The 26,062-nt window shown below is 35.9% G+C and overlaps 1 protein-coding gene across 1 annotated transcript; it reads right to left on the reverse strand.

Annotated features, from left to right (window-relative positions):
• Positions 1 to 899: 899 nt before the first annotated feature.
• lrrn1 (leucine rich repeat neuronal 1) lies at positions 900 to 26,062 on the reverse strand. Its single transcript, XM_088917331.1, has 2 exons — positions 25,719 to 26,062; positions 900 to 4,096 (listed from the first exon to the last, which is right to left on the reverse strand). The coding sequence occupies exon 2, from the start codon at positions 3,864 to 3,866 to the stop codon at positions 1,716 to 1,718; it is 2,151 nt and encodes a 716-aa protein (XP_088773457.1). The 5' UTR covers positions 3,867 to 4,096; positions 25,719 to 26,062; the 3' UTR covers positions 900 to 1,715.

A 26,062-nucleotide genomic window follows, 5' to 3' on the forward strand; every position in this document is an offset into this window, starting at 1 on the left:
ATTTTGTAGTATTGATATAGTTTTCAAATAATTATGAGATACACATGATTTGTTTTTCCCGATGGCAGCAATGTGCTTCCGTAAACATCTACCTTAAGAGCATCAACCATAGGGGATGTGGGTAAATCTAAGGAGGACCATCAAAATGGCAAATTGAAATTAAAACATTTAGCAAGCTAGGGTTGTGCCCAAATCAAAGTTCTGATCCAATCACTCACACAATCATAAATTGTAAAAATGTACACGAGGGTGAGCTTTGTTCACAAGACTTTTCCATATCTCCAAAGAAACACTGCCACCTAAGAAGTGTAGAGTTTATGATTGGCAGGTAAATCCAAGAAATACGTATACAGTACTTGGTATTTGTTCCTGTTATTAAAGTGTACTAAACTGTGCACCTTACCAAGGGTATGCCTGCTTGGCATGATATCAAATACAATATATTTTTGAAAAGGTAAAACTTTCTTAAATATAATTGTGTGATTATGCTTTTGACTGAAATGTATTAAACTGTCACCCATTATTAATATTTTGCATCATATGAAACAATGAATGTTCCAGTGAATTTGCCGAAACTCATTCCATTTGATAGTTATCTTCTAAAGCAGAGTGAGACAAAAAAGTGGAGAATCCAATCAATCATACTGTAGAATTTTGTCACAAACCGCACCTTATTATTTGATAGGGTCAGAATTTTTATTAAGTAACATATTGTACTAAAATCCTACATTCAAACATATCTAAAAGCCTTTTGCCTAAGTACTGTACTCTGGTGGTATGAAAACCTAGGTTCTACCTAACACGGCCCTTAAATACTGCATGTTTGTGTGTTTGCGGTTTTTCATAATGCATATATAGTTAGGTGATGATGAATAAATGACAACTCATGACATCCAATGTTTATATAAAAAAAATATGAGAACAAAATTGTAATTTATTTTAGTCTCATCTTCGATATACAACATATTTTGTGTGTTTAAATCACATCAAAATTAAGAGGTCATTTTACAGAACCTAGCAAATTAAAAAAGAATAATCAAGAGTAATTAAAAAAAGCTTAGTGAACTACCTTCCTAAACTGTTATGTTATCAAACATTCACATTCTATTGCTTGTTTACAGTACGCATATCTGCAAACTAGTTCTAAATGAAAAATGCTTGTTGTCCTCGATGAAACTGAGAAAAAAAGTTAAAATTATAGTTGATACAACATTACAGTACAATTGCTAACATTATTCAATAGACAGTATATCAAGTCTAATCCCCCTCTGTCAGCGTGTTCAGTTCATAGACAAAACTTGTTAATGGGTTTCAGTGCACAACAGTTAAACTGTTTTACAAAAAGAGAAAGAAAGGCTGCAAAGAATACTGCTGAATAAATGAATCAAGCCACTACTGGAGCACAAGCTGACCCTTGATGTCCTTGAAAATATCCAAGCTGTGCAGTTAAAAGAGAGCATCACAAAAATAAAGCACAGCAACTAAGAAGTATTGGAAGCTAAATAAAGCTGCCATTTTGAGTGTCAAAAAAACCCATAAAAGAAGGCGATACGCTATACTAAAAAATGTCTGAATTATCGTTACATCCTTACCACTCTGCCACAAATTAGCAAAGCTGAAAATACAAAAAATTCTCAACTTCTTACTTTTGCACCAAAAAAGCAAAAGTGTGTCTTTTGTGCTCCTTTGCTAGTAGAAGCAAAGTCTCCAAGGGTTTACCAAATGTAGTAGCTTCTTGTTGTGTCAACTTGGGTGGGCTTGGTTTCTGAAGATCCGTCTTTGTCTTTTTCACTGTCCCCCTCCCACAGGTTGATAAGAGGGGGATAAAGCTCATTCAAAGGAATTGAAGACGTTTTCTGCATGTACTTCTTTAAGGAATGGTGGTAGTTCTTCCGCTTCAGCCTTTTTGCTATATACACTGCAATGGAAGCGAGGCTAATAATGGCGAACATTGTCCCCATTACAGCAGCCAGGGCAGTGCTGGTTCCTTGATCTGAAATGTCTAATGCAAAAGCTGCATTCTTGGTTGTGACATTGACACAAGACTTTTGAGTCTGCTGATGAATGTTTGACACGGTCAGGCATACCTCGTACTCCGTGGATGGCTGTAGGTGGGTCAGGTTGTATTCATGAACATCAACCGGCACCCTGGCTGTGTACGTTATATGCGGGTTATCAATCTTCATGGTGGCTGAAGACCATTTCAAATTGGATGTCATGACATTGGAGTTCACTTTCCAGGACACTAAAATTGAATGGGACTCTGTTTGTTTGACGTAGATTTTCATTACTTGAGTGCCATCCAGAAGGGTTCCATTCACTCGGATAGTGGAAACCCTTGTGTCTGCACCTTCTGTGTTCTGTGCAACACATGTGTAACGACCAGAGTCCTCAATCTGAATGTGGGAAATCTTAAGAGTCCCCTCACTACTAAGGTGGTATTTTTCCGATATGGTATCCACTGTAATTTTATTCCCTAGAGGTGTGACCCAGTAGATTTCTGGTTCGGGTTCTGCCATGGCCCGGCAATCCAAATTCACAGTCATGCCAATATCCAGGTTTAGATGATTTGGGAAAGTGTCATGGGAGATCATTGGAAGACACTGCTCAGATGAGTCATGCATCAGGACTTCTTTCACATGTTGTCCTCTATATTCAGGTGGCATGGCGCAAAACATTGACAGTGGCTCCATAAAACGAATGTTGGTTTTGTTAGAGTTCATCCACTGGATGACACAGTCACACCTAAGTGGGTTGCTATGAATGCTTATTTCGCGCAGATTGGGAAGGGACTCCACAGTTTTCTGGTAAAGAGCATTTAGTGCATTATTATTAAGCATAAGGCTCTCTAGAGATGGTACATCCCTAAATGCTAAGCGATTTATATAGGACAACTTAGGATTGTTAGTAGCTTCGAGCTTAGTCAGCTCAGGAAGGTTGTCGAGTGCATATCGATCAATGGAGACCAGCTCTGCCATGTTGTTCACACCAAGTTCTTTTAGACGAAGCATGTTTTTGAAGTCCCCTTCTTGGATCTTGTGCACAGGGTTTTTATTCAAATCAAGGAATTTCAAGTTTGGAACTTTCTGTAGTGCAAGCTGAGGAACTCTTACTAACTTATTGTCATAAAATGAGAGACTTTCCAGGTTGTCTAATCCCACGAGAGCATTTCCAGGAATATCTGTCAAGTCCATTCCAGCAAGAACCAGGCTGCGTAGGTTAGTCAGAGGTTTAAAATTCATGTCCAGGATGCTGATAACAGGATTTTCACCTATCATAAGAATTTCAAGGTTTGGTGTAGATTCAAACCAGCGGCTGTCAATTATCTTTAACCTGTTGGAATTAAGATGGAGCCTCAGGAGGTTCCGGAGACCAGAGAAAGCCTTCGCCGCTATGGTGTTGATTTGATTGTGGTTGATATACAGCTCTTGCAGGTTTGCAAGGTCCTGCAGACAGTAATCGGGCATTTCCGTGATTTGGTTTTCCTCCAAATGAAGAGTGGTAAGCTGGGTGAGGTTTGTCAAGCCAACATCCTTGATACTGCTGAAGTTGTTCTGAGACAAGTCCAGCTCTGTTAAGTTAAAAAGCTGTTCCAATTCATCTGTGGTCTTGGCAATGTAGTTGCTCTGCAGCAGCAGCACTTGAGTGTCAGTGGAGAGGTTGCCAGGGATATGGGTAAGGCGAAGGTCATTGCAATCCACAGTTGTGGCCTCCCTGTAGGTGGACTGTGGAGTGAACCAAGGTCTGATCTCGCACACACACAATTGTGGGCACTCACCATTCGGCACTGAAGACACCATCACAGACAACAGAAGCAGGCCCACAAACGCCTGACAGAGGCGTGAAGAAAATGCCCCACTTGCCATTTTGTTTGGTTGGTCTCTTTACTATTGTATTTTAGGAGCAATCTAACAAAGAACTGAAAAGTTCATTTGGATTTTTTCCACCAAATATCTTGCCCTTTGAGAATGACTGTGAAAGTCTGAACAGCAGAAAATGATTCCAGTCTCTGTTTCAACTGTCTTCTTTGTACGCAGGTCCTCAAAAGAAGCTTCTTTCTCTCCTTACTCCTTAAAATCAGAACTGGAGAATGTACCTGCAAAACAGATAAGGATACCCATTACACTTTTTTTAGTGTATGATACATGACTCACATACCAGGGCAGCTTCTGTTTCTCATTAATCTTATCTTGTGCATTAAAAGACATACAAGTAGTCATAAATGCAATTGGCCTTATGGAGAATAATTAAGGGGAACGGTAGTGCTCAAGTTAAGCAATTTGAGTGCATAGAGTGGAGCAAGAGGCAATTAAGAGAAAATTAATGATTAATCATTCATTTTTAGTTTTCACTAGCTTCACTTTGGAAAGCTGGTTATGTACACCTAGCTTGTTCTATCATTTACAGGTCTATACACTTTGAAACAGTCACTTGTCCAATCATTTTGCTTGCAAGGTTGTTCTTCCGACCTTAAAGACAGATATGCTGTATACGTTACACAAATCTTGATTTGGGGATTTAATCTATTTAATAAGCTCACAAAGTGTTGCAGTATTACTAAATTTTGCTAGATCCGTTAAGATTATGCACGTTTGTAAAGGTACGCAAAACCTTAGGCATTGTTAAATTGATATTTCATACAGGCATTGTGCAAGTTATAATTTGTACAGTTAAAAAAGTGCAAAATATTCCATGCTATTTTAAAAGTATTCCACTGTAGTTCAAGAACATCTTGTTTTCAATTTTCATGGTATAATAATTCTTACAATCTTGTCAGTGTAAATTTCAATATTGTTTTTCTTGATTGAGCCTTCTTATGGGAATTAAAAAGTTATGATGGCTTTGGTTTTAGGATATTTTTTTAGCATATGTTTGCAATATAATATTATCTATATTTTTTATATCTACCAATTCTGAATTCATGCAACTTAGAGTATGTGACTGCCACATTAATGGAGAACTTGATACAGCTAAAGTATTATGAAGAACTTGTACAGTATATACACAGAAGGTGGCACAGTTGATAAAAACATACCATGTCCTGTGGCAAATTCTCAATGTTAGCACTTAAAAGCAATATGCTTATTTACATTAACCTGTGGCCTATATTCTTTTCAAGCTTACAATCAAGTGTTTCTAATACTGCTTTTCCATTATCATCTAATGAACATAAACAATTAACACATGGTTACATCCAAAGACTCACACAAATCTGATGCCATGAAAAATGTAGAAGATGATAAAGTTAATGTAATAATGTTAATAACTGCTAATGTTACCCCAGTAATGGGCAAAGTGACAGCGCTGTTATTACCTGATCATTTACATAAACATAATAAAAGCAGGGGAAAATGGCTTCACTGTCTCGCCTGGATGAGATCCTAGGATCAATTAGCTGCCAACTGCCAAATGGTCTAGATGGGATGAATAGCCTCTTCTCATTTGTAACCATTTTTACATTCGTACATACTAATTGGTAGTGAATGATTTTACTTTTTATTTTGAAAAACAAAAGTCATGGCATAAAAACATCTGTCAATTTTTTAAACGAACTACATAGAATTTCCTGTTGTGACAAAATATCATGCTAGGTTATAACAGGAAAAAAGGGATGAGAAGTTTGTATCCTTTGTAACCTTGCCACTGAATTTTGTTTTGACAAGTTTATAGGAGTGTAAGATTGCCTAATAAGGTTTGCCTTCGGTTTCAGTGAAACTCCTCCTCTGATCTATGCCTCAGGATTTAAAAGGGTGTAACAGACAACAATCCTGGTGTTTTTCTACGAGACCTGGCTTTGTCTTGGTGCTGTGTTTGGGATTGTGCTCATGCAATTACCTGTGCTGCCAATGACAGAAAAATTTTAGAAAAATAAGTAAAATTGGTAAAAACTGTAGATATCCAATAATGTAATAATATAGAGGGAATCGTAGATACTTTAAATGAAATCTCTGTTTTGATCCCTCTCACTTTGAGCCAATCGTGAAACAAGATGGAATTTATTCTCGTCTAATATGAGACAAGATCCCAGTGTATAAATTCTGATACAGTGAATGACAGCTTTTATAATCCAGAGAGACAAAATTGTGAATGTAAAAAAAAAAACTATGAAGACGGGAAATTTTTTTTCCATTGGAGAAATTTGAAAGACAGCTAGTGGACAGAATATTTTTTTCTCAGGGTTGAGTTTAGAACTCAATGCATCTGTCAGGAGAAGCATTAAATTCACAGAGGCATGACACATGATTACTGTCCCACTTACAGTCAACATTATTTGAGTTAAGCCATTTCAGCAGTTTGTGTTAGTCTATTCCACAAGAATAACACAAAAAGACATAGCTGGAGATGCAAAGTATGAGATGACAAATTAGGTGACTGTGCGTGGCAGTTTGTCAATAGAGTGTTGATTTGACAGGCCCTTATTCTATACTGGACCCCATGTGCTACACTGTATAATCAGAAAACTGGCCAAATTGCCCATATATATACATTTATACTTGTAAACATAACTGGAAAAGGAATCACATTTAAAAAACTAATTTTTTGTTGACCAAGATGTATTTTCAGCTCCCAGTTCTTGAGTGTAGCTTTTGCTAGACTGCATCTGATTCATGCAGTGACACTGGCACCTGTTACAGCAGATGGCATGGTGCTGACTAAACCATTTGGCGCAGCACGTTAACATACGACGTAAGTGGCAAGTCTGCTATGGGGAAATGTTTTTAAAATATGAGATCCTTCTTTAAGTGTTGAAACTGAGTACTCTCCCCCCCCCCCCCCAATGTTTGCATATGACTGCATTTTGAAAAAAACAAACAATTGGTGTTGCTGTATAATACCATTCAAAGCGTATGTTCATGTAATAGACACAGGGCTGGCCCTAGCTTTCTGGGAGCCCTAGGCAAGATCTTGGCAAGGTGCCCCTCACTATCACAATTTGCGTAGACACAACTATGATTATCCCAACACAACCTTATTGTACTATTTAGAATGATGAAATAAATGAACTATATAACTAGAAAACACATTAACCAGCTTTGAAGAACACGTAATAAGTTAACCCCAAATTTTACAAGGATAACGTATTTTAACATCGAAAGTCATAAACAGGAACATTAATAACAATAAACAAGATCTCTGTTACTTCAAAATTATAGTAAATCATAAATTACAAATAAATTACAAATGACTGTATTTGTAAAAAAAGGAATTATAGAAGTAAATATGTAAGTCTGAGCAGATGGGAACATATAAAAAATCCGTTCAAGAAATCAATTGACCTAGATTTTGGGAGGCAAAATCATCAACTACATCTTTATATGATAGTAGCTGGCTCAATGCATGACTGATGCTCATGATGACCAGTCCACTGAGACGGTCTTGTGCCATGGCTGACCTGAGGTATGTTTTAATCAACTTTGGCTCTGAAAAGCTCCTGTTTGCTCCTGCCGCTGTCAGTGAGAGAGTAACTGAACCTGAAGGGCTACATGTTGGGTTTACAAAACCCCTGTTTATTGAAATACAAACCGATTACAAACTGAACATTCTTTGTACTGCACATTTGCTCTCATGCTTTTGTTTGGCTGTGCGGTGCCAATTTTTAGCCAGGTGACTCACACGGCTTGTGTACAATTGCGGGAAATGTGTTAACTTCAACAACCTGAGTAAAATCTTGCAACCATGCCACTGACTAGTGCTTAATGATAGAAGATGGTTCTGAATCACTAAGAAAAAATAGTTGTAAAACCAACAGAAAGCACAAACTTCTATAACTATAGTCCTAGTTATATAACGATTGTAAGTATAAGGATAAACTACTGCAAGGAATCGGTCCAACTGAGCAAACAAGATCGTAATAATGTTAACGCCCAATAACATAGACACTTTGTAATATGTGCCGTTCCTGGACGGACAGCCCTCCTGCACATCAAACAGTCCGATGTAGTAACTGTGAATTCGGGGTTAGTGTAGTTCTCCAGTGCTTTACTAGAAAAAAAGTTCACATAACCATAAGTCTGTGTCTAGCTTGTCTATCTTGAAAATGTGGCTTATCTACCATTCGCTAGTTACAGTTATCTGTCAGACTCACAACCAAATGAAATACAAATGCATTATTAGAGTGACTCTATTTGGCATAACAACGGTTTTAGATTGCTTATTCCACTCTTCTTTTCTGCCCTTCAGAAACATATACTCAATTATGATAGGTCAGCTTTTGATTGGGCTTTCATTAGGATAGTCCACAGCAGCAACAGTAAGAGGTGCTATAGGGAATTGTTTGCTCACATTTGAACGTGGTGATTAAAAAAAAATGTGTTGTACATTGAGGGGGCCCTCTGCAAGCCTCATGGCCCTAAGCAGTTGCCTACTTCTCCTATACCAGGGGCCGGACCTAAACGGACACATTAATTTGTTGTTTTATTATGTTTTTGTTGTGCCCCTATTACGAATGGCTGCTGTGGTTTGCTGGTTCCAGCCAACTGCAGAATGAACACGCGAGGGTATTAGGAGGAAGTATTGGAGAAGGTTACTTGGTTACCATCATAATGGAGAATGTCCAGGAAATTGTTGAATTGAACAGATATACTCCATTTTCAAAAGAATGATTAGGAGCTCTGCTCTATCAATCAGAGTATTGCATCATAACTTGTATTTGGGAAATACGGTAAAATGGTATTGTTTCAAGGAAAGGCCCAGTTTTATAATGGCCTTGTGGAAACAAATAACAATAAAACAGCATTAATACATCTACTCATAAAAAAAGTTCATAAGCATTATTTTTCTTTTCCTAACTATAAGCTCTAGCCACCCTCAAAATGAGAGGTAGCAGAATCAAAACTCTATTTACAACAATCTTATCATTGCTTTATGCTTAACATGAAGGTTTTCTGTTATAAGGTTTCTTAGGACCACCTGGGACAAGACCAAATTAAAATCACCCTATAAAAATGCAGTCTTTAGTTGTATGCACAACTGGAATGCTTATTGCATTAGACAGTCTTTGAATAATTAACATACTGTATCTGATATTGTGTAGAATATAGAAAAAAAATGAAAGGCTGTTGTATCAGACGTTAACATCCATGTCACTAAGAATACCTTAATAAATGACTAAAGATTTCCAAAAAAATGGAAGATTACTCTACATCTCAAATGCTTCAGAATTAACTGCAGATAATAACTTATATTTTACCCTCCACCATTTCCTTTTTTACACTTCAAGCAAAAGCTGACAAAAACATACTTTTCCATTAAAATTACCAACACTGTAGCTATGACCCTTAATTTGATTTCAGCACCTTCAAACTTGAAACATGAACCATAAGGTTAAAATCCATCAGTCTGCAACCCCTTTCCCCTTCTAGCTTGATAGATTTTTGTTAAAGCAGCACATTTTATGTAACTTTACTTGATAGAATCAAGAGTTTTGTAACAAAAGGTGTTCTTTCTGCATGTACTATATTCAAGGATGTTCTTTATGGAAAAAAATAAAGCCTTTACATCTCATTTAACATTTTACTGAACTGGTCTCTGTTCCATTTACACTCTGCAAGCTTCATCACAGCACCTGTTTTTTTTTTTCCTTGATCTAGTTTCCTTCATTTTAGATTTTTTTCCCCGTATGGTTCAGAGTATGTGAACTATTTAACGTTTTTACCTATTTCTACTCATTACATGTAGGTATAAGCTCTTGTTAGATGGAATCAGTGGGTGTACGTACTAAAGCTACAGTCAGCCCTCAGAGATTTGCAGTCTTCAAAGGCTGACAGCAAGTATGCTAGCAGTTTCATATAAATATACTGGGCTCTTTATAGAGCTTGTAAAAAGCCAGATATGTGAAAGAGAAAACTGGGCATTTCTTTAAAGGCAAAAATTTTCAGCTAATGAAATTCACCCACGTACATACAAAATATGTAGAGAAAAATCAGTTGAGCTTTGGAATGTATCATCTTGCTTTTCGTCACATTTATATTGCATGAAACAGTACAGGTTCCACTTTGATGACAATATAATAGTTGTCAATTGTAACTAAAGTCTTCTCTGCTTTACGCTAAGCATTTTTGTAAATAGCATCTAATATATATTAACCTTTGGTGTGTACGATTTTAACTATGCCCTTGTCAGAATTAATTAGATTTATTTTTTTCCTTGCCTTTTTCATTGTAAAAATGATTTCCATTTACGTGTTATAATGAAAATTGAACTGACAGGTCTTTGCAAATGGACACAATTCCAAACTTGTGTTGAGAGTTTAATCATTAGACCTGTTGGAGTAGTTAACTAAAATGCTATGGATGTTAAGAAGCTCCTATAGAGTTTCTTCTGCCAAATTGGAAGACCACCTATTGCTTCTTTTCTAGACAATATCAATTAGGACTTTGGAAGCTGCCAGTTCACTTAAACAGATTTATACTGATGCACTTAATAACTTTGAGGAAACCAAAGCCGAATTTAAAAAGAATAAAATCTTGGCAGATTTGGAAAGAATGAACACAGAAATCTGTTAAAACAGGAATCTGTATGGCAACAAACCTGACCTGATCAGACTAGTGTCTTGATGTGCATGTCAAAAAATGTTTAGCTTATTTCAGACGACTTTCTTTCCCGCAAAAAGACATTTACATCCACACAAATTATAATTAAGACTAATGTGGATCTAATGTGAAGAGATTTTTATGTAACATTAAGGTCCACCCGATCACTGGCTCCTATGGTTTTCAACCAGTGAAAAGCTGCTGCATACTGTAGATCATTCCAGATTTTATAGGTTTCAAATACTTCCAATTAAATCCTTTTTTCATGTAAATCTGAGAATGCAAAATGCACATTGATTTAAGTTATATAAATCCTGTGACTGACCTGTGGGTTACATTTCAGTCTGTAAAAATATGAAACACTCAGTTGTATACATTGAACATATTGGTTTACACCTTAAAGGTTTATTCTCTGAAAGACAAATGGACAAAGCCCATGTACAACAATAAAAATAGAGCATCATAATTTGCAGTGATCAATCCAGAACATTCTGCCCTTTTCTTATTTCATAAGATAGAGAGAAAAGACCTAAAAATAGAGCCTGAAATAACAGTGGAGAATTTATACATTGACAAATGATCTGAACAAAGTTTTGGAGTATAGAAAAACTGTTTGCAAGATATTTAGATGACAGAGGCAATATTTCTGAAGCACTGAATCCATTGAATGCTATGCATTATTTTTAAATTGTACAGACTAAGATTTTCTGCTTTGCGAGAGAGGAAGCAGTAATTATTTGTATGTCCCTTTTTTATCACTGATTAAAAAAAAACATTTGTAAATATATACATTATTAACTCACAATGATATTATATATAAAAGATAATGAAATAAAATGGCACCTTACAAAGTTTGAGGTTTATTGCATGTTATTTTATAGCACCTGAAACAATGGTCAAAGTAAAATGATCTTTTAAATAAAACCCCTTCTTTTCTACTCTGTACATGGTTCTTGTGGAAATCAATCATCTCCTTACATTTTCTAATGAGTATGAATAAGTTTAAATAAAATTATTTTGTCTTAAGTTAAACATTTTACCTTATCCAAACCTCTATCTCTTAAACTCTTTCCCGCAAAAAGAAAATCTGCTTTTACTATAAGATCATTGCCTCGTACAGTTTGTGTATTTCTCTCACATCACCCCTGCTTCCCCATCTACACCTTTGTAGCAGCTCTCTAGCTCAATCCTCGCCATAGTGAGGGGGGTTGTGTGTAGCCTTTTCTCATGGCTAGATTGCCATTCCCTCAAATAGAGTGAAGTCACACCAAATCCTGTAGACATATTTCATTTCTCTCTCGCATTCATTAGCATCTACCTAAACAAGTGATTTATATTTTAAATTAAGGTTCTTCAGTGTATTACATATGATTTGTATAGGTATGTGTCATTGAGACCAATATACAGTAACACCGCACAAAATGATAGAAGCTGCAAAATGCACGTGGCGTACAATTCCAACATTCACAAAATTACAAGATCATTTCCATGGGTGTAAGTCTTACATATATGACTTAAATAGCAACTCTTGCAAAGATCTCCCATTGCAATTAAAAACAAATCTATTTTCTCTAGTTTGCCAGACGTCAGCAAGCTTTCCAATATCAGGCATTAGAGCAAGATGGGATTTTCTTCCATTAAATCACAAAATTACAACAAAAATGCCTCATACCTGTATTTCTTCAAATTGGGTTTCAAAGATGCCTCTTTTTTATGGCACGTCTGCAGGAAAATATTTTATCAAACCCATAAGAAACATAATAAAGACTGTAAATGGGAGAGAGACATTTCTCCACACAGGAAACTGTACATTTCACAATTGGGTGTTTCAACCAAGGTTAGGGGTCGTTTCCAATTTTACAATTTTCGATTCAATTTTTCAAACCCATCCCCACTTCCAATCCCTTTTTACATTCATAGAATTGGAAGTAGGAATTGGGTTGAAGAGGAAATCTGAACTGAAAAACTGGTAGTGACCCCATACCTTGTCAGAATCACCCATGTGACTTGAACTGCATCCTGTGTGGAGGTTCTTGGTACTTTATGGGCATAAAATTGAATTTGCCTGCTCAATGCATGATTATGTAATTGCTTTGCTGCTGTTTGCCACTGTCCCTCTTTTGTCGTGTGGCCATATTTGAGCTGGAAAAAAAGCCAGTACATACAGTAGTAGCACCGTGTCATCAGGGAATTATATATTCTCACATTGTGAACTGGTTTAACTGCTAAGTTATTCCTATTGCAGATCCTATCACACATCTGTGAGCCAAAATTCAATTAACCACAAAGCTAATAATGCATGCAAACTGTTCTAGTAAAAATAAACACACTTAGGGAGGAGGGAACCTGCAACACACACAGTTCTTTTCCAATGAACATCTGAACTATGAATAGAAGATCTCCCTATGTTCTCTCATACACAATTCACCAAGTAACTACTTGATCTAGATTTGGTCCAGAACTGTGCTGGGTTCCATCTCTCATCAGCCTCTGGGTCATCCTCTGAGCTCACCTGTTCCCATCTACTTCACCTTTCTGTACTTTGTTTTTTTCTTTGTATTCTGTATTGCATAAAATGCTGTAATTACTGTATTATACAATCATAAATAAACCCTTGTAAGCAGCCCTTGATGAAGGTTTTACATTAATAATTCTAATGCCAACGGTATTACCCACTGGCTGTTAAACATCATACAGAATAAACTGCAATGGATTTAGAGTTAAGCAGCCATGATAGACACATCATGTGTTTGCAGGTATCTTAATTCACAGCTGCTTGAAGATGAAACAGTGACCCCAAAAACTGCTTAGGTAATAGGTAAAAGCTGTTTATGTAATAAGCGATATTAGATGTACTGTTTGGTGTCTAGTGGACAGTTAGGCAACTGTGTAGTACAACACAATGTGTCAACATATAAGCATATTATCCATGTGATATACAATACAAATCTCTTAACAAGAACAAGACATATTTACAAAGTGCTCTCTATATCATTTGAATTTACACATTATTTTTATACATCTGAAACACTATCAATTGCAAATTAGTTATCATACTAAAATCTAAAAATAGGTAAATTGTGCACTGGGACTTGATATCAAGAACAAGGAGATATTTTTTTAACATTTTTTATAAACTCAAAACAAATGTGTCATTTGTGTTTTGAGTCATATGGCCCATACCAAAGTGCAGAAATCTGGAATTTAAATAAAGCTTGACTTAAATGTTTTCTTCTTTCTCTCTTAACAGGTGTTTGTGTGATTGTAAGATGCATTTCCAAATACATCTGTTGTGATCACTCTGCTTTTAATGAAGAATACCTCTGTTTCTTTTTCACCTCCTCCTGGGAGCCAGAGAGTGACATGGGCCTTCATGGTTGCCTGTTCTTGGTGGGTTCCAGCTCTGAGCTCTTTAATCAAAGGTGACGACCGTGCAAATTGGTGTGTTCACGCTAGTCCGTAAAAATCAAACACCTGGCACTGAGATCGTTTAAAATGTCAGCAACGCCAGGAAGACAGGGGCTTGAATCCTCTCTAACCATCCTGACTAACGCAATCCCAGCAGGATACCTCATGGCACCACAATAAACCTTGTTTCCACTCAAAGCAGAACAGCTAAAAAATTATCTTAAAATAAGAGCCGCTGACTCTGTAATTGCAAGCTTCTTCAAAGCAACAATAAAGTACTTGCTTCTTCTTTATTGTCAGAGAGATGGCTTTTGTTTCGTTTTGCCCATTTTAGATAAAAAAAAAAGATTTCACACACTTGCTAAAACAATGTCTGTGTTTTTTTTGCAGAGGGGATTAGTGACAATGCTGAAAATCAGAGCCTTCTCTTTCACTACTCTGATGCAAAAGAGAATTATCTTTTCAGTCTCGCAAATTTGTATCTGCACACCTCAGTTTTGCCATAGAGAGTGAAACTGTTTTATCTATAATAAATAGTAAAAACAACATATTAAGCCTGCAAAGGAACAGGTAAAGTTTTATTCCATACTGAAAGGAAAAGAAAAGACAAAGTTTCACTGTGGAGCATTCTTCAGGTGTGACACAGCTACCTACAGTACTTGAACACATTTAAGCCCGCTTTGCTGGTATAGTTGTTTGGGGAAGGGGACAAAAAATGTGTAATCCAAATCTATTCTAATTACAGTTTTTCAGATATTTGTGTGTCTCACTGTCAGTGCTGGAAATCATGTGTTATTTTTAACAGTTGATTTGTTACATATTAATCATGTCACTCACTAGAAATTAAGTATTATGTACGATGTGCAGTAGACAAGGAATTTTAAGTAAAACACCTACTCTGTGGTGTTTCCCGGTAGTCATCTATTTTTATTATGGCAAACATTTGTAATACAGTAGTATTACATACAGTAGTAATTAAAATGTTGGAAATTCAAATGTCTGTTTACACTGTACAGTAAATATTGAAATTACACGTTTACACTTACACCTCCACTTCTATTTATTTAATAAAAATGATTATATCCATTTATATAATGTTTCATCTCAAAGGATACTAAAGTACTGTACATAAAGGAAGGAACCTACTTCATCCATTACTGAATATAGGCACCCCTTTGGGTGACACAGAACACCCATTGCGTGCCAACAGCTGCATTACACAACAGATCAGGCAGAGAAGTGAGAAATTCCTCAAAAAAAAGCAGAATGGAATATAGCCAGGATATCAGGCTTAATTCTTCTCTTACAAAGAGCCTTAGAAGGCTGTGGTACTGTATCTGTGGTGAGACGAGTGCCTCAATCATGGGTGAGCTGGAGGAATCTGTCTACTCTTACTCACTGTCTCCTGTGTGCAATCACAGGCTTCGTACCTTAGGTAGAGTGTTAATGGCTCTGTACTTATCAAAACAAATATACCATCCATCTATCCATTTTCTCAACACTTTATGCAATAGAGGGTCAGGGGGAGCAGGAGCCTATCCTGAAAAGCATAACAAATATACATTTTTTGAAAATTCTTATTCAATATACTGTATACTGTACCATAAGTAAGATTTTATATATATGTGATAGGGCAGATGACTTAAGTTCATACAGATAAATCTAGATTTCTGTAGCATGTTTTAGAATGAAATGAAGGAAAGCTCCCTGCCTTGTGATTGTTGCTTGCCAAGATAGGCTTGGGCTCACCCACAACACTGAATTGGATGAAGCAATTAAGAAAATGGATGGATGGATGAAGGCAGTTCCTGGTGATCACGGACATTCATTAACAGTGCCTGATCCATGTTTCTTATCCACACTTGAATACATCACTACAGAAAATGGCCTTTTGTAGTGTAGTCCTCATATGAAGGACAACAATCAAAATGTATTTTCCATGGTGTAAACTGAAATATTGCATAACAAAACAGTGCCCACCTATTTTGTTGCCTTTTTTTTTAAATGTGAATCAAGGGTTTCAAGAGTGCACAAGCTCCTCCTTGGTTACATAAAGGAAAGAATGCTCTATAGCTCATGTATATTATAGAAAGCAACAACACCAACCCTCCAACACACATGCACACAGAACAAATCCACTGCCTTTCAGAATAACACTTGTAAAATCACATGGTGTTATCTCTTTTGCCTTGACTCTTGTGATGAACAAGGTTGTATCAACATGAAATGTTTCTGCAGCTGCAGCCTCAATAAAAATGCAGCAAATTACAGTTCCAGAATGAATCTGGGTTTCCAGAGGAGTAGATGAGAAGCAAGCTCAGCTTCTCCACCCCCGGGAGCAGCCCCCACTGTGTTAAAAGCACTCAGCTAACTGCAGGATCCCTGGCAGTCTGTGCCCCCCCCAGGCTGTTCTCTCTGGCTTAGGGAGCACAGGGATTCTGGGAGGCAACACCAGAAGACGAAACGCCCCACCACCGTTGCCAATCTGGGGAGACGGGTGCCACCCTTGGGAGACAGGCTGGTAAAACCACTGCTGCTACTGAGACCTGACAGCTCTCTGCAGTTTAAATAAAATCAACTGGCCAGCAGCTTCCAATTAGGTGTTTTGGATCTCTTCCCATTCTTTCCCACAATATTTTATGTGTGTCACGTTTTTCTCAGGGATCTGCAACACCTCGGCCTTAAAGGTACAAGGGGAATATCTAATACCTTGTGAAAGGTTTAAAACTTAAAAACTGATTATTTTAGCCTCTGCTTTAGAATGCTGGATGCAATTTTATTATTTCTGCTTCCCAAAATTATATACAATTTTGTCCCATTTAAATGAACAGTTCCTGTCTTGTGCCCATTCTCTGCCATTTTAGGCTCCATCTTACCCTGACCCAATGGATTATAATAATTAAATATTAATTTGATTAATTTACGAAAGGAATGAATCTGGTAACACACAGGAGGCATCTAAGATTGGCCTAATGTATACTGTATATACTGTGGTGCTTAATTTTTAAATCTGGGCAAAACTATCAGAATCACATCATTACAAATACAAAAACAGCTGGGTAACAAAGGTATGTGTATAAAGGTATGTGTATAATGTATACAAAACCAATTAGCAATAAATATACGACAAATACAATTTCTGCAGCTTTGAAGCAATATGGTTTGGTGTTTGTTGAATTCATGTTTACAAAGTCCATCAGGATTCTCTTAACTGCTAAGGAAATACTAAGACATTAAGACATTTATTGTGCATCCATGTCAGATGGCTTTGTGTTGTAGCCAAATCTACAGACAAAATATTTTACAGAATATACTGTATTACATTGTTAGTCTCCCTTGGACATGTGATGATTTTTTTTACATTTCTCCACTGCAAACTATTCTCAAACTTATTTTTTTCTATTTAAAATCAAGCTTGTTTTCTTCGATATAATGTGGAAAACAGCTAACTGCAATTTTGAATCCAATAACATTAGTGTTTATGGGCACTGCTCAATATAAATGTGTTATAAATAAATTTAAGCTTATTTTAAAGTCTATCGAGATGAAGAATCCCGCACAATTATGTATTACTTAAGAAATTCTTACACATCACATACGATTTCCATGATACCATTCATTCAAAAGAGCACTACACTGAAAAAGGAAGGAACAGAAGAACAGATCAATTGGAAGAAAATATAATTTGAGGGTGATATCACGTCTTTTAAATAGCAACATTAGAACTACCTTTGTTCTGTCTCCAGTAGAAGGAAAGGGTGAGTCTTCAGAAATTTCGTCAAGGCATTCAACAGTATTTCAGAGCAAACAAGAAAATTAGTCTGCCAATGTCATAGTAATATTGTACAGTACATGGTTCAGAGGCACAAGGCATGCTCTCTATATCCCTGCTGTGTTTGCGAGCCCCATGAGAGGGATGCTGGGAAAGAAGAGAGTCTCTCACGTACACTAGATTACTACAGCCTTAGCAGTGGCTTTAGATTCTTTACTGTTGTGCTTGTGAGTAGGGATAAAAATTGACTGTGCTTGGGAAAATCCACAGCTTAAACAGAAAACTAAGAGATGCAGATGAAGTAACAGGAAGCACAGTTATTGGCAGTTGATTTGAACATCCTCTCTTTTAATATTAATCTGTGTCATTGCGTGAGCAGCTGGTGGTTACCGTAAACACAGCAACAGTATCATCCACTTGGGATTGTGTGGAGTGTTCTATGGTGAGTCTTAGGTGGAATTACTCCTTCACCTTTACAGTTCATTTCTAAGAAAGAACCTGTGGTGCACCAGAGAGCATCAGCCACAAAAAACAGTCTCTGACTGCAACAAACACAGAGGACAACAACAAGGACTGAGGGAAGTACAGCTACTATACTACCACCTTCTCCGTGACGCTGAATGGACAAATATTAGGAAGATTAAATGTTTTTCTCCGGAAGCCTGCCACAATTGATATTCATTTTATACCATGATCCCACAGGCAGTTCAATTTTAATGTGCAGTATAAGATTTATCTAACTGTATATTGTACAATAGAATTTGTGTCCTAAATCAATTTTCTAAACGGCAAAAGAAATGTTTACCTACAGTATATCTAAGATTAAGGAAAAAAGCCTCAACATGAAAAGACAGTGATAACCATTTCCGTATACAGTATGTAAAAAATAGATTGCTGTATTGTTTATCTTGGTTCTAAAAGAAAGAAGAGCAAATTGCTAACTAAGAAAAGTGATTCTCCTATACAAATACAAGTACATGTAGAGTATCACAGAGTTAGAAAAAAGTACTTAAATGCCCAGTTAGAACTGCATAAGATAAATGTTTGGTAAATCAGCATTAGAATGGTATTTTTCAATCCCAAGGTAAATCCAAATATTGTAAATGTTTTTATCAATTATAAGTTTTCGCAAATTATACAAAATTAGGAGGTCAAGCAAACACTGTAGTAGCAGCAAATTCAAAAATATTTAAATACTAAAATGATTTTCTGACTGAAAAAACCTAACCTTTTAGATCAGAGAAGACTAGTGAGGGACCTGATAAAAGTATCCAAAATCCTCAAAGACACTGACACAGTTCAGAACGTACAGTGAAACATGAACCATAGGTCAGAGGACAAAGGTGGAAACTGTGGAAGTGCATTTAAAACTGAGAAGTCATTTCTATACTCAAAGAGATGTGGGAGTATGGAACATGCTATTAATTACCAAATGGGCCCAATGGTCTCCTTTTATTTGTTTGCTTTTAATGTTTTTAGTAGTTAGTGTTCCTGCAAATATACAAATATACAGATGATGTGTTCCACCATGATGCCATACAAATATATTTAACTAAAATGCTGTACCCTAAAACTTTGATTTTGCAGTAGCTGTTAAAATATACAGTAAAAGACTTTATATGCCTCAATATCCCGTCATTTGTCTTGTATAAAAAGAAACTTACTCTTGTATTTTTACCAAGGACACTCTTTATTATCTGTCCAGTCATTGTATTCTGTAATTTGTAATAATCAAAGCTGGGCAAATGATTTATGGTGCAGGTTTTTGAGGTTTCACCTTAGGAGGATATACAGTTTGGTTCCTTTGTTTTAAAAGCTGCCTTTTCATTCTCCCAAGCAAAAATTTCCTTCCATGGGAGAGTTTCCAGATTACCAGAAGGATTCAAAGTCAACTGAAATCGAACCTGTTTCTAGCTCTTCAGATTTTTCACTAGATGTATATTACATATGAAATGCGCAGTGATATGTCCACAGTTCATATAAGTGCTTTTTATGAAACTGTACTGTATATAAAGAACCAGCTTGTTATACTGAACTAGTTACTGTACTGTATATTTTTGTATATGAGAGGATGGTGCAATGAAAATCCTATATTTTAGTAAACAAATTGTATGTCAATAGTGACATACAGTATGTAAATATTTCAAATTAACATTTCTATTTTGCTCATTTTAAGCAGTACATTTCAAATAGAACAACAGACAAATTTCATTTTTAACATTTTTCATGCAAAGTAATTGATCAGATACAGTAACATAAGAAATGGAATTTTAACATTGCTTGAGCATACAGTAGCAATTCTAAAATTATACAGTAACTTGATTTCCTTTTCTTTCACAGTGTTCTTACTAGATTAAAACAATTATGCTGGAAATGTGCATGATTAGTGTAGACTTTCATAGCTACCTGAAATGTTTAACATAAATAAACTGCAATTAAAATAATCAAAATTAGAAAAGCTAAGTAAAAAAATAAACTAGCAAAACAGTTTGGGAAAAAACTGTGACAATTATATGAAACTCATATATTTATATTATTGATGTTGATGTTTCCTTCTATGTATGTTGTAAGCTCATACAGCATAAAGTACTGAATCATAAATACATAGATTTTATTTCAGTAAACAGTATAAAAATATGAAAGAGAAAATGTGGTTGGTCATCAGTCTTAACAGAAACACATATACAATAATTACCCAAAAATCATGATAAAAGAGGGGAGAGTATTAAAATAATTCTAAATAACAACAAATAACATATGTAGCTTACATTTGACTATTTTTTTTCAAAATGTCACTATTATCTATTAGTGAGTATTGAGGGAAGCATACAACAGGCTTGTATTATTCTTGTAGCTATGGCAACCCACTAACGCCACCACTGTGTCCATTTCATATACAAATGAGGGGACAGATGTGTGAACCACGTCTGTCAGCAGGATAATGGATATAAACTCTGAATACAGGCTTAACCTGCAACACTGCATTCAAAACTTGCTGCTGCTTTATCATATTCTAACATGAGTTAGTGTGATAAAAGACAAAACATAAAGGCTTAAGATGATTAAGTTAAATGGCTCTCAGTCTCTGAATTTGAGCTGCGATCCTAAAAGCATTCTAACTAGGTGACCATCATTTTGGTTTTAAGATTTTCTTCAAATGTTCTTCGAAAATTCTTAACATTACAATAGATTACAGCATATACTATACCAACTATTTTGGACTAGTTGTTTACTTGTCCAGATAAAATAGACATCATATCATTTTTCAAAATAATTTTTCAAAGAGTATTCTCTAAAATTGAGTTACTGTACAAAGTATTGGACTGCAATTATTCAAAATAAAAAGTACATATACTGTACGTATACAAAAATAATTAATCCAGATTCTTGTGCCTTTTTAATGGTGTTACTGGTGCTCAAAATGTTTAACACATGATAAGATCTTTCTCCAATTGCAAATGCTAAAAAAGGTCAATATCCACTTAATCTGTTATTTTTAGACAATAAAAAAATCAGTATAAAATAAAATGGCTTTCAATAAAGCTGTTAATTTGCTCAGGAATGTTACTAATCTTATGACTAATTGTTGAGATTTTAGTAGTACATGTCATCAAATGAAATACATCCATTTTAGCAAATAATGGCACTACTCTTGGTATGCATAAACCCTGCAGGATATGAAAAGTATTATCCATAACACCTTTTCTAAAGGTTTTTACTTCTGACATATAACGAAGAAATGAAGTTCAACACACTTGCTTTTAATTATTTTCAATTAACAATAAATTTGTAACATATACAAGATAAAAGGAAAAACCAGAAATGTTTTCAGAAAACCTAATTTATAAACATCCCTTCAAGGATTGAACATAATATCCACAATGGAAAACTCTGTACACTTTATTTAAACACCCATCTTCTGTTACCTTATTTTGCTATAAACTGTATTGCAGACGCAACCTACTTAATCTTAACAGATTCATATTTTGGACTAGAATTCTGTAGCTAACTTTTACACAAATGGCTGAAACATGTAATTTTATTCAAGATTCCTTACAATCATTAACTTTTTATTTTTAATACACATGTATGACATGATCATGAATTGAAAAGGAATTGTTTCAAACTCACATAGCTTCCAAAGTTGAAGGCTGTATCACCGTCTTTTGTTCCTATTCTATAGCTGACTGCATTGGCAAAGCAATGCCAAAGAGCTGTCATCTCTGTAAGGATCAAACATGCTGATTTTAGCAAGTCCTTTTAACACTCTGCTACTGTAAAAAATGCTTACAGAAAGCTAACCTGACTTTCGTGACACAGAAAGAATGCTTGTGACACAGTATTGAAATACTTGTGTTACATGTGTTAAAATTACATTTGAGTGATCAGTACGGTCTGAAACACCCAAAAACTCCTAGGATTTAAAGTGATTTGACAAATAATAATTATCACCGAAATACCGAAAAACACTGGGTTTGATTTAACATTTAAAAAATATTTATCTATGCAGAATTGAAAAGTGAAGTGAAATGTGAATGTTTGACAGTAATGAAAACAAATTTGGGTCAAAACCCAGTAATTTCATAAATCCATGAAGAATCCACCACCTGCTGATTTTTTGGAAAGACAAGTTGGCATCAATGAAAAAGAAAAGATTGGGACTGAATTTAACTTGGATTCACTGGCTGATGGCCAGTCCTTATTTTGCTGAAAATCAGAGATTGCCAGCAATAAAAAAATTTAAGAAAATTCGAATGGCAAGAGCTCTTTGGAGCACTAACGTAAATGGAACCTCTTTTTAGTAAACATGGGCATCTCTTTTATTTGGATGGGCAGAGTGAGTCTGTCTTCTGTTGGTGATTAATGTAACAGAAAATGAAAAAACACAAGTAGAAAGGACTGTTTATGAATAACAACTTCAACTACAAGCTATTGTTTGAAGCACTATGCAAACAAAACAATGTTTCGCCTTCAATGTACTTATTTCTTTAAATGCATACTAAATACAGCTTTTGTGTTACATTTGTAACTGTTAACCATCTAGGTTTTGTCATTTATTTACTGTGCAAATTAGTGGGCAAAAGCTAAAATTTGGAGATTTCATAAAATGGTTAAAGTTTTCCTAAAATTCTAAATTTAGTAGTCAAAATATGACACATTTGAGAAATTCTTTTTATAATGCCTTTATAATAAAACTGCCTTTGCAAATAACACTTATTATCATGCATGTTATCAGATAAGGGAATCAATTTAGTTTTTTTTTCTTCCTGTTTTTATGAAGTCTTATATTTTTTCCTAAAACTCCAAACTCCGCATAATCTCTGCAAAGTCCTTACTGTTTGTAGAAAGAAGAATGAAAAGTATAGTTTCCAAACCCAAGCACCCTGCATTTTCTTAATTATGCACCATGTGGCTCATTGTCTGCTCATTATTCTTGCTGACCACAGTCATATTGTTATTTTTGTCCAGTCAGCACAATACCAAGTAAACAAGGCATTCCTTCTTCTTTCCTTTTGTTGTTTATAAATATATAATCAATCTAACAGCTGCTCCTGTACCCCGACCCCAAATCTTTTCATACCCTACAAAACAGTGGTCTGGTCATGATGCCCCAGCTCTCCGAAATAATGTGAGGAGGCAGGACTAGACCTCTGGGCCTCAATGGGCTTTTCACTTTGCTGGTGGAGAGCCTCAGAATCCTGTGACAGCTACTTAAATAAGTGCATCTGCACACACACACAAGGCCAGCAGTCTTTTGTCTAGGAACATTCACACGATTTCCCAGCTGAGAAAGCCGAGAGTGCTCTATGCCAAACAGAATCCATAGTATGACCTCCAGATCAGGATCCTGAAACTTTTTCCCCCCTTTGCCCCAAAAGTCTCAAGACATTTTCTTTTTCAGTGCAAACCCTAAAACTCCTATAACAATCAAAAAGAAGCCAATACAATAAACGTTTAGATATTTCAATGAGATAGAAGATGTTGGAGAGGTCACACAATTCAATACACATACAGTACAACTGTCAATCACTAATATTTGTTGGTATTTCTGCTATTACCATCAATCATCTGCATATGTTTTTGAATATATTATTGTTGCAGTCTGTTTTAAAGGCATTTGAATTATTAATGGAATTACAAAACAAAATAACCTACAGTCACAGCTACACAACTTATGAGACAATTCGAGAACTTATGTTCTTTAGATGACGTCAAGAGTGTATCTCCCATTAATGCAAGGCAGCCTTAGAAACTAAGCATGAAGACACACACAATTAAAATTAGAAAAATAAAGACATGTCATGAAAAGAACTTCTTGATAAGGATTGATTGCATTGATGACCTGACAGCATTTAGTCAGTAAACATGAAACAATTTAACAGAAGGACTGCTCTCGTTTTTTAAAACTCCGCACAACAGCTGCAAAAAAGGCAGGGCTGTCCTTGAGTCAGGCTAAAGGTGACCGACAAATACAATACAGTTACCCAACCTTCCCACTTTTTTTCTTTCTAAACTTCCTCTTGTGAAGGTTTATTGTTTCGGTTTCTCTTAAGACTTCTTGTCCATTCGAATTCCTCCATGTGAATGAAAGAATCGAGACATCTGCCAGAACATTCACATTTGAATGCAAATCAGAGCTTAGCAGGTCACAGAAGCCACTGCCACAGAGCAGCTCACGGAGCCAGCGAGCATCAGCTGCTGTTTTGCTCAAGCGAGACCTAACAAGTGAATTGAAGTTTTTAACAATGCAGTCTGTCATCTGCAGACGCTTAATCGTTTTAACAATATTACATTTACTGAGACACAGTTTTGGACAAGAAACATTTATTGTGAACACCATGAAAGTTTTAATCACACTGCATCCGTTTAAATGGTCGATAACCTTCATATACTATATAGTTATTGCTATTCTAATTTGTTTTAGTTTGAACACAGTCTTACATGATAAGTAGACACCGGACCCAATCTGGCAGTATTTTTTTCTTTAAAGATAATATTTATAAAACCATTACAAAACTGACCGTTTTTACACATATTTTACAGAATCAGCACGTGGTTCAGAGCAAAAACAAAAGATAGGATTCAACGTTCAAACTCAAATTTAGATTAATAACATTTAAAATTCACATTTTACATTTCGAAAACATTGCACCTATGCGGCACAGCATTTATACCTCTGCTTGACCGAAAGTTTACTTAAAATTACTTCATTGGAATTCAGAAATGAGGTCTGCAGATTTTTCACTCAAGTTTAAAATGCGGCACTTGTACTAAACGTCAGGTGTTAGTTAATCTGTCCTTTTCCACCCAAGTGTGCCATATCAGAAAGATGCCTTCATGAATAAATTATAACCGCGGATGCTCAAGAGTGTTCAAAAAGAGGCCCATGAAATACTCGGCTAAATGTCGAAGCTTCAAGTGCACAGAATCGGTGCGGATAGGATGCATATTATTACAGATTGTCCTTTGAGAGGCATGAAAAGCGTTTTTCAGAGATACCAGATCAGTATTTATATATGAATAGAAATATCTAAACATTATGCATTTTTTTCTATGTGAAAACACATTGATAAATGTGCTTTTGCTTGAGAGGCAAGTGGCAACACCTTCCCTTGTTTTCAAAGAAGGAGCGCATGTGTAGTCCTAACATTTTCTTCACTGCGATAGTGAGTGCTCTACACAGTTGGAGAAAGCACGTTTATCCGAAGCAATGTGTTTCAGTCCATAAAACAGCAAGTGCCAGATCTCGGTAAAACAGAATTTATTTTTTCACAGACGCCTTTAGGTGTAAGGTGCAATGCTGTAATGTTAGCCATGTCTTAATAAATGATGTCATGTTGACAGCATTCGTCTATCAAATCGTTTGTTGCTTTTTACCACATCTATAATCTAAATAGAGCACCTACTGTACAAACCTGCAGAACATTATGCAGCTTTTCTAAAAACAAGATGCTTGCTTATCAATGACTTTCCAAAGGTATACAGTATGATTGAAAAAGACTCACCTTTTAAGCATGTTAGCCTCCGTTCCTAAATGCTTCAACTAGAACCTTTCCACACTTTTGGAAAATAGGGTGCGCAGGCAGAATAATAGATGGGTATATGGGTACCAATACAATAATTCGCTGTTGAGATACGAGCACCAGACAAACATGAAATCTGACTATACCTTTGGTTAGTATCCACAAAAAGGGATGCTACTATGTCTTTCAACAATTGCTGTAAAACTGAACCCTATGCGTTTGCCCCGTGTCTTGCGTTGACTAACAGCAGAAATCCTAGCTCACCACCGGCGATCCTCCCTCTGACTACCAGCGCTCCCCTACATAGCGCTATTACTTGCACTCAC

This window comes from Atractosteus spatula, chromosome 5 (genome assembly GCF_055471065.1).
Source record: "Atractosteus spatula isolate fAtrSpa1 chromosome 5, fAtrSpa1.hap1, whole genome shotgun sequence".
Classification (NCBI taxonomy): Eukaryota; Metazoa; Chordata; class Actinopteri; order Semionotiformes; family Lepisosteidae; genus Atractosteus; species Atractosteus spatula.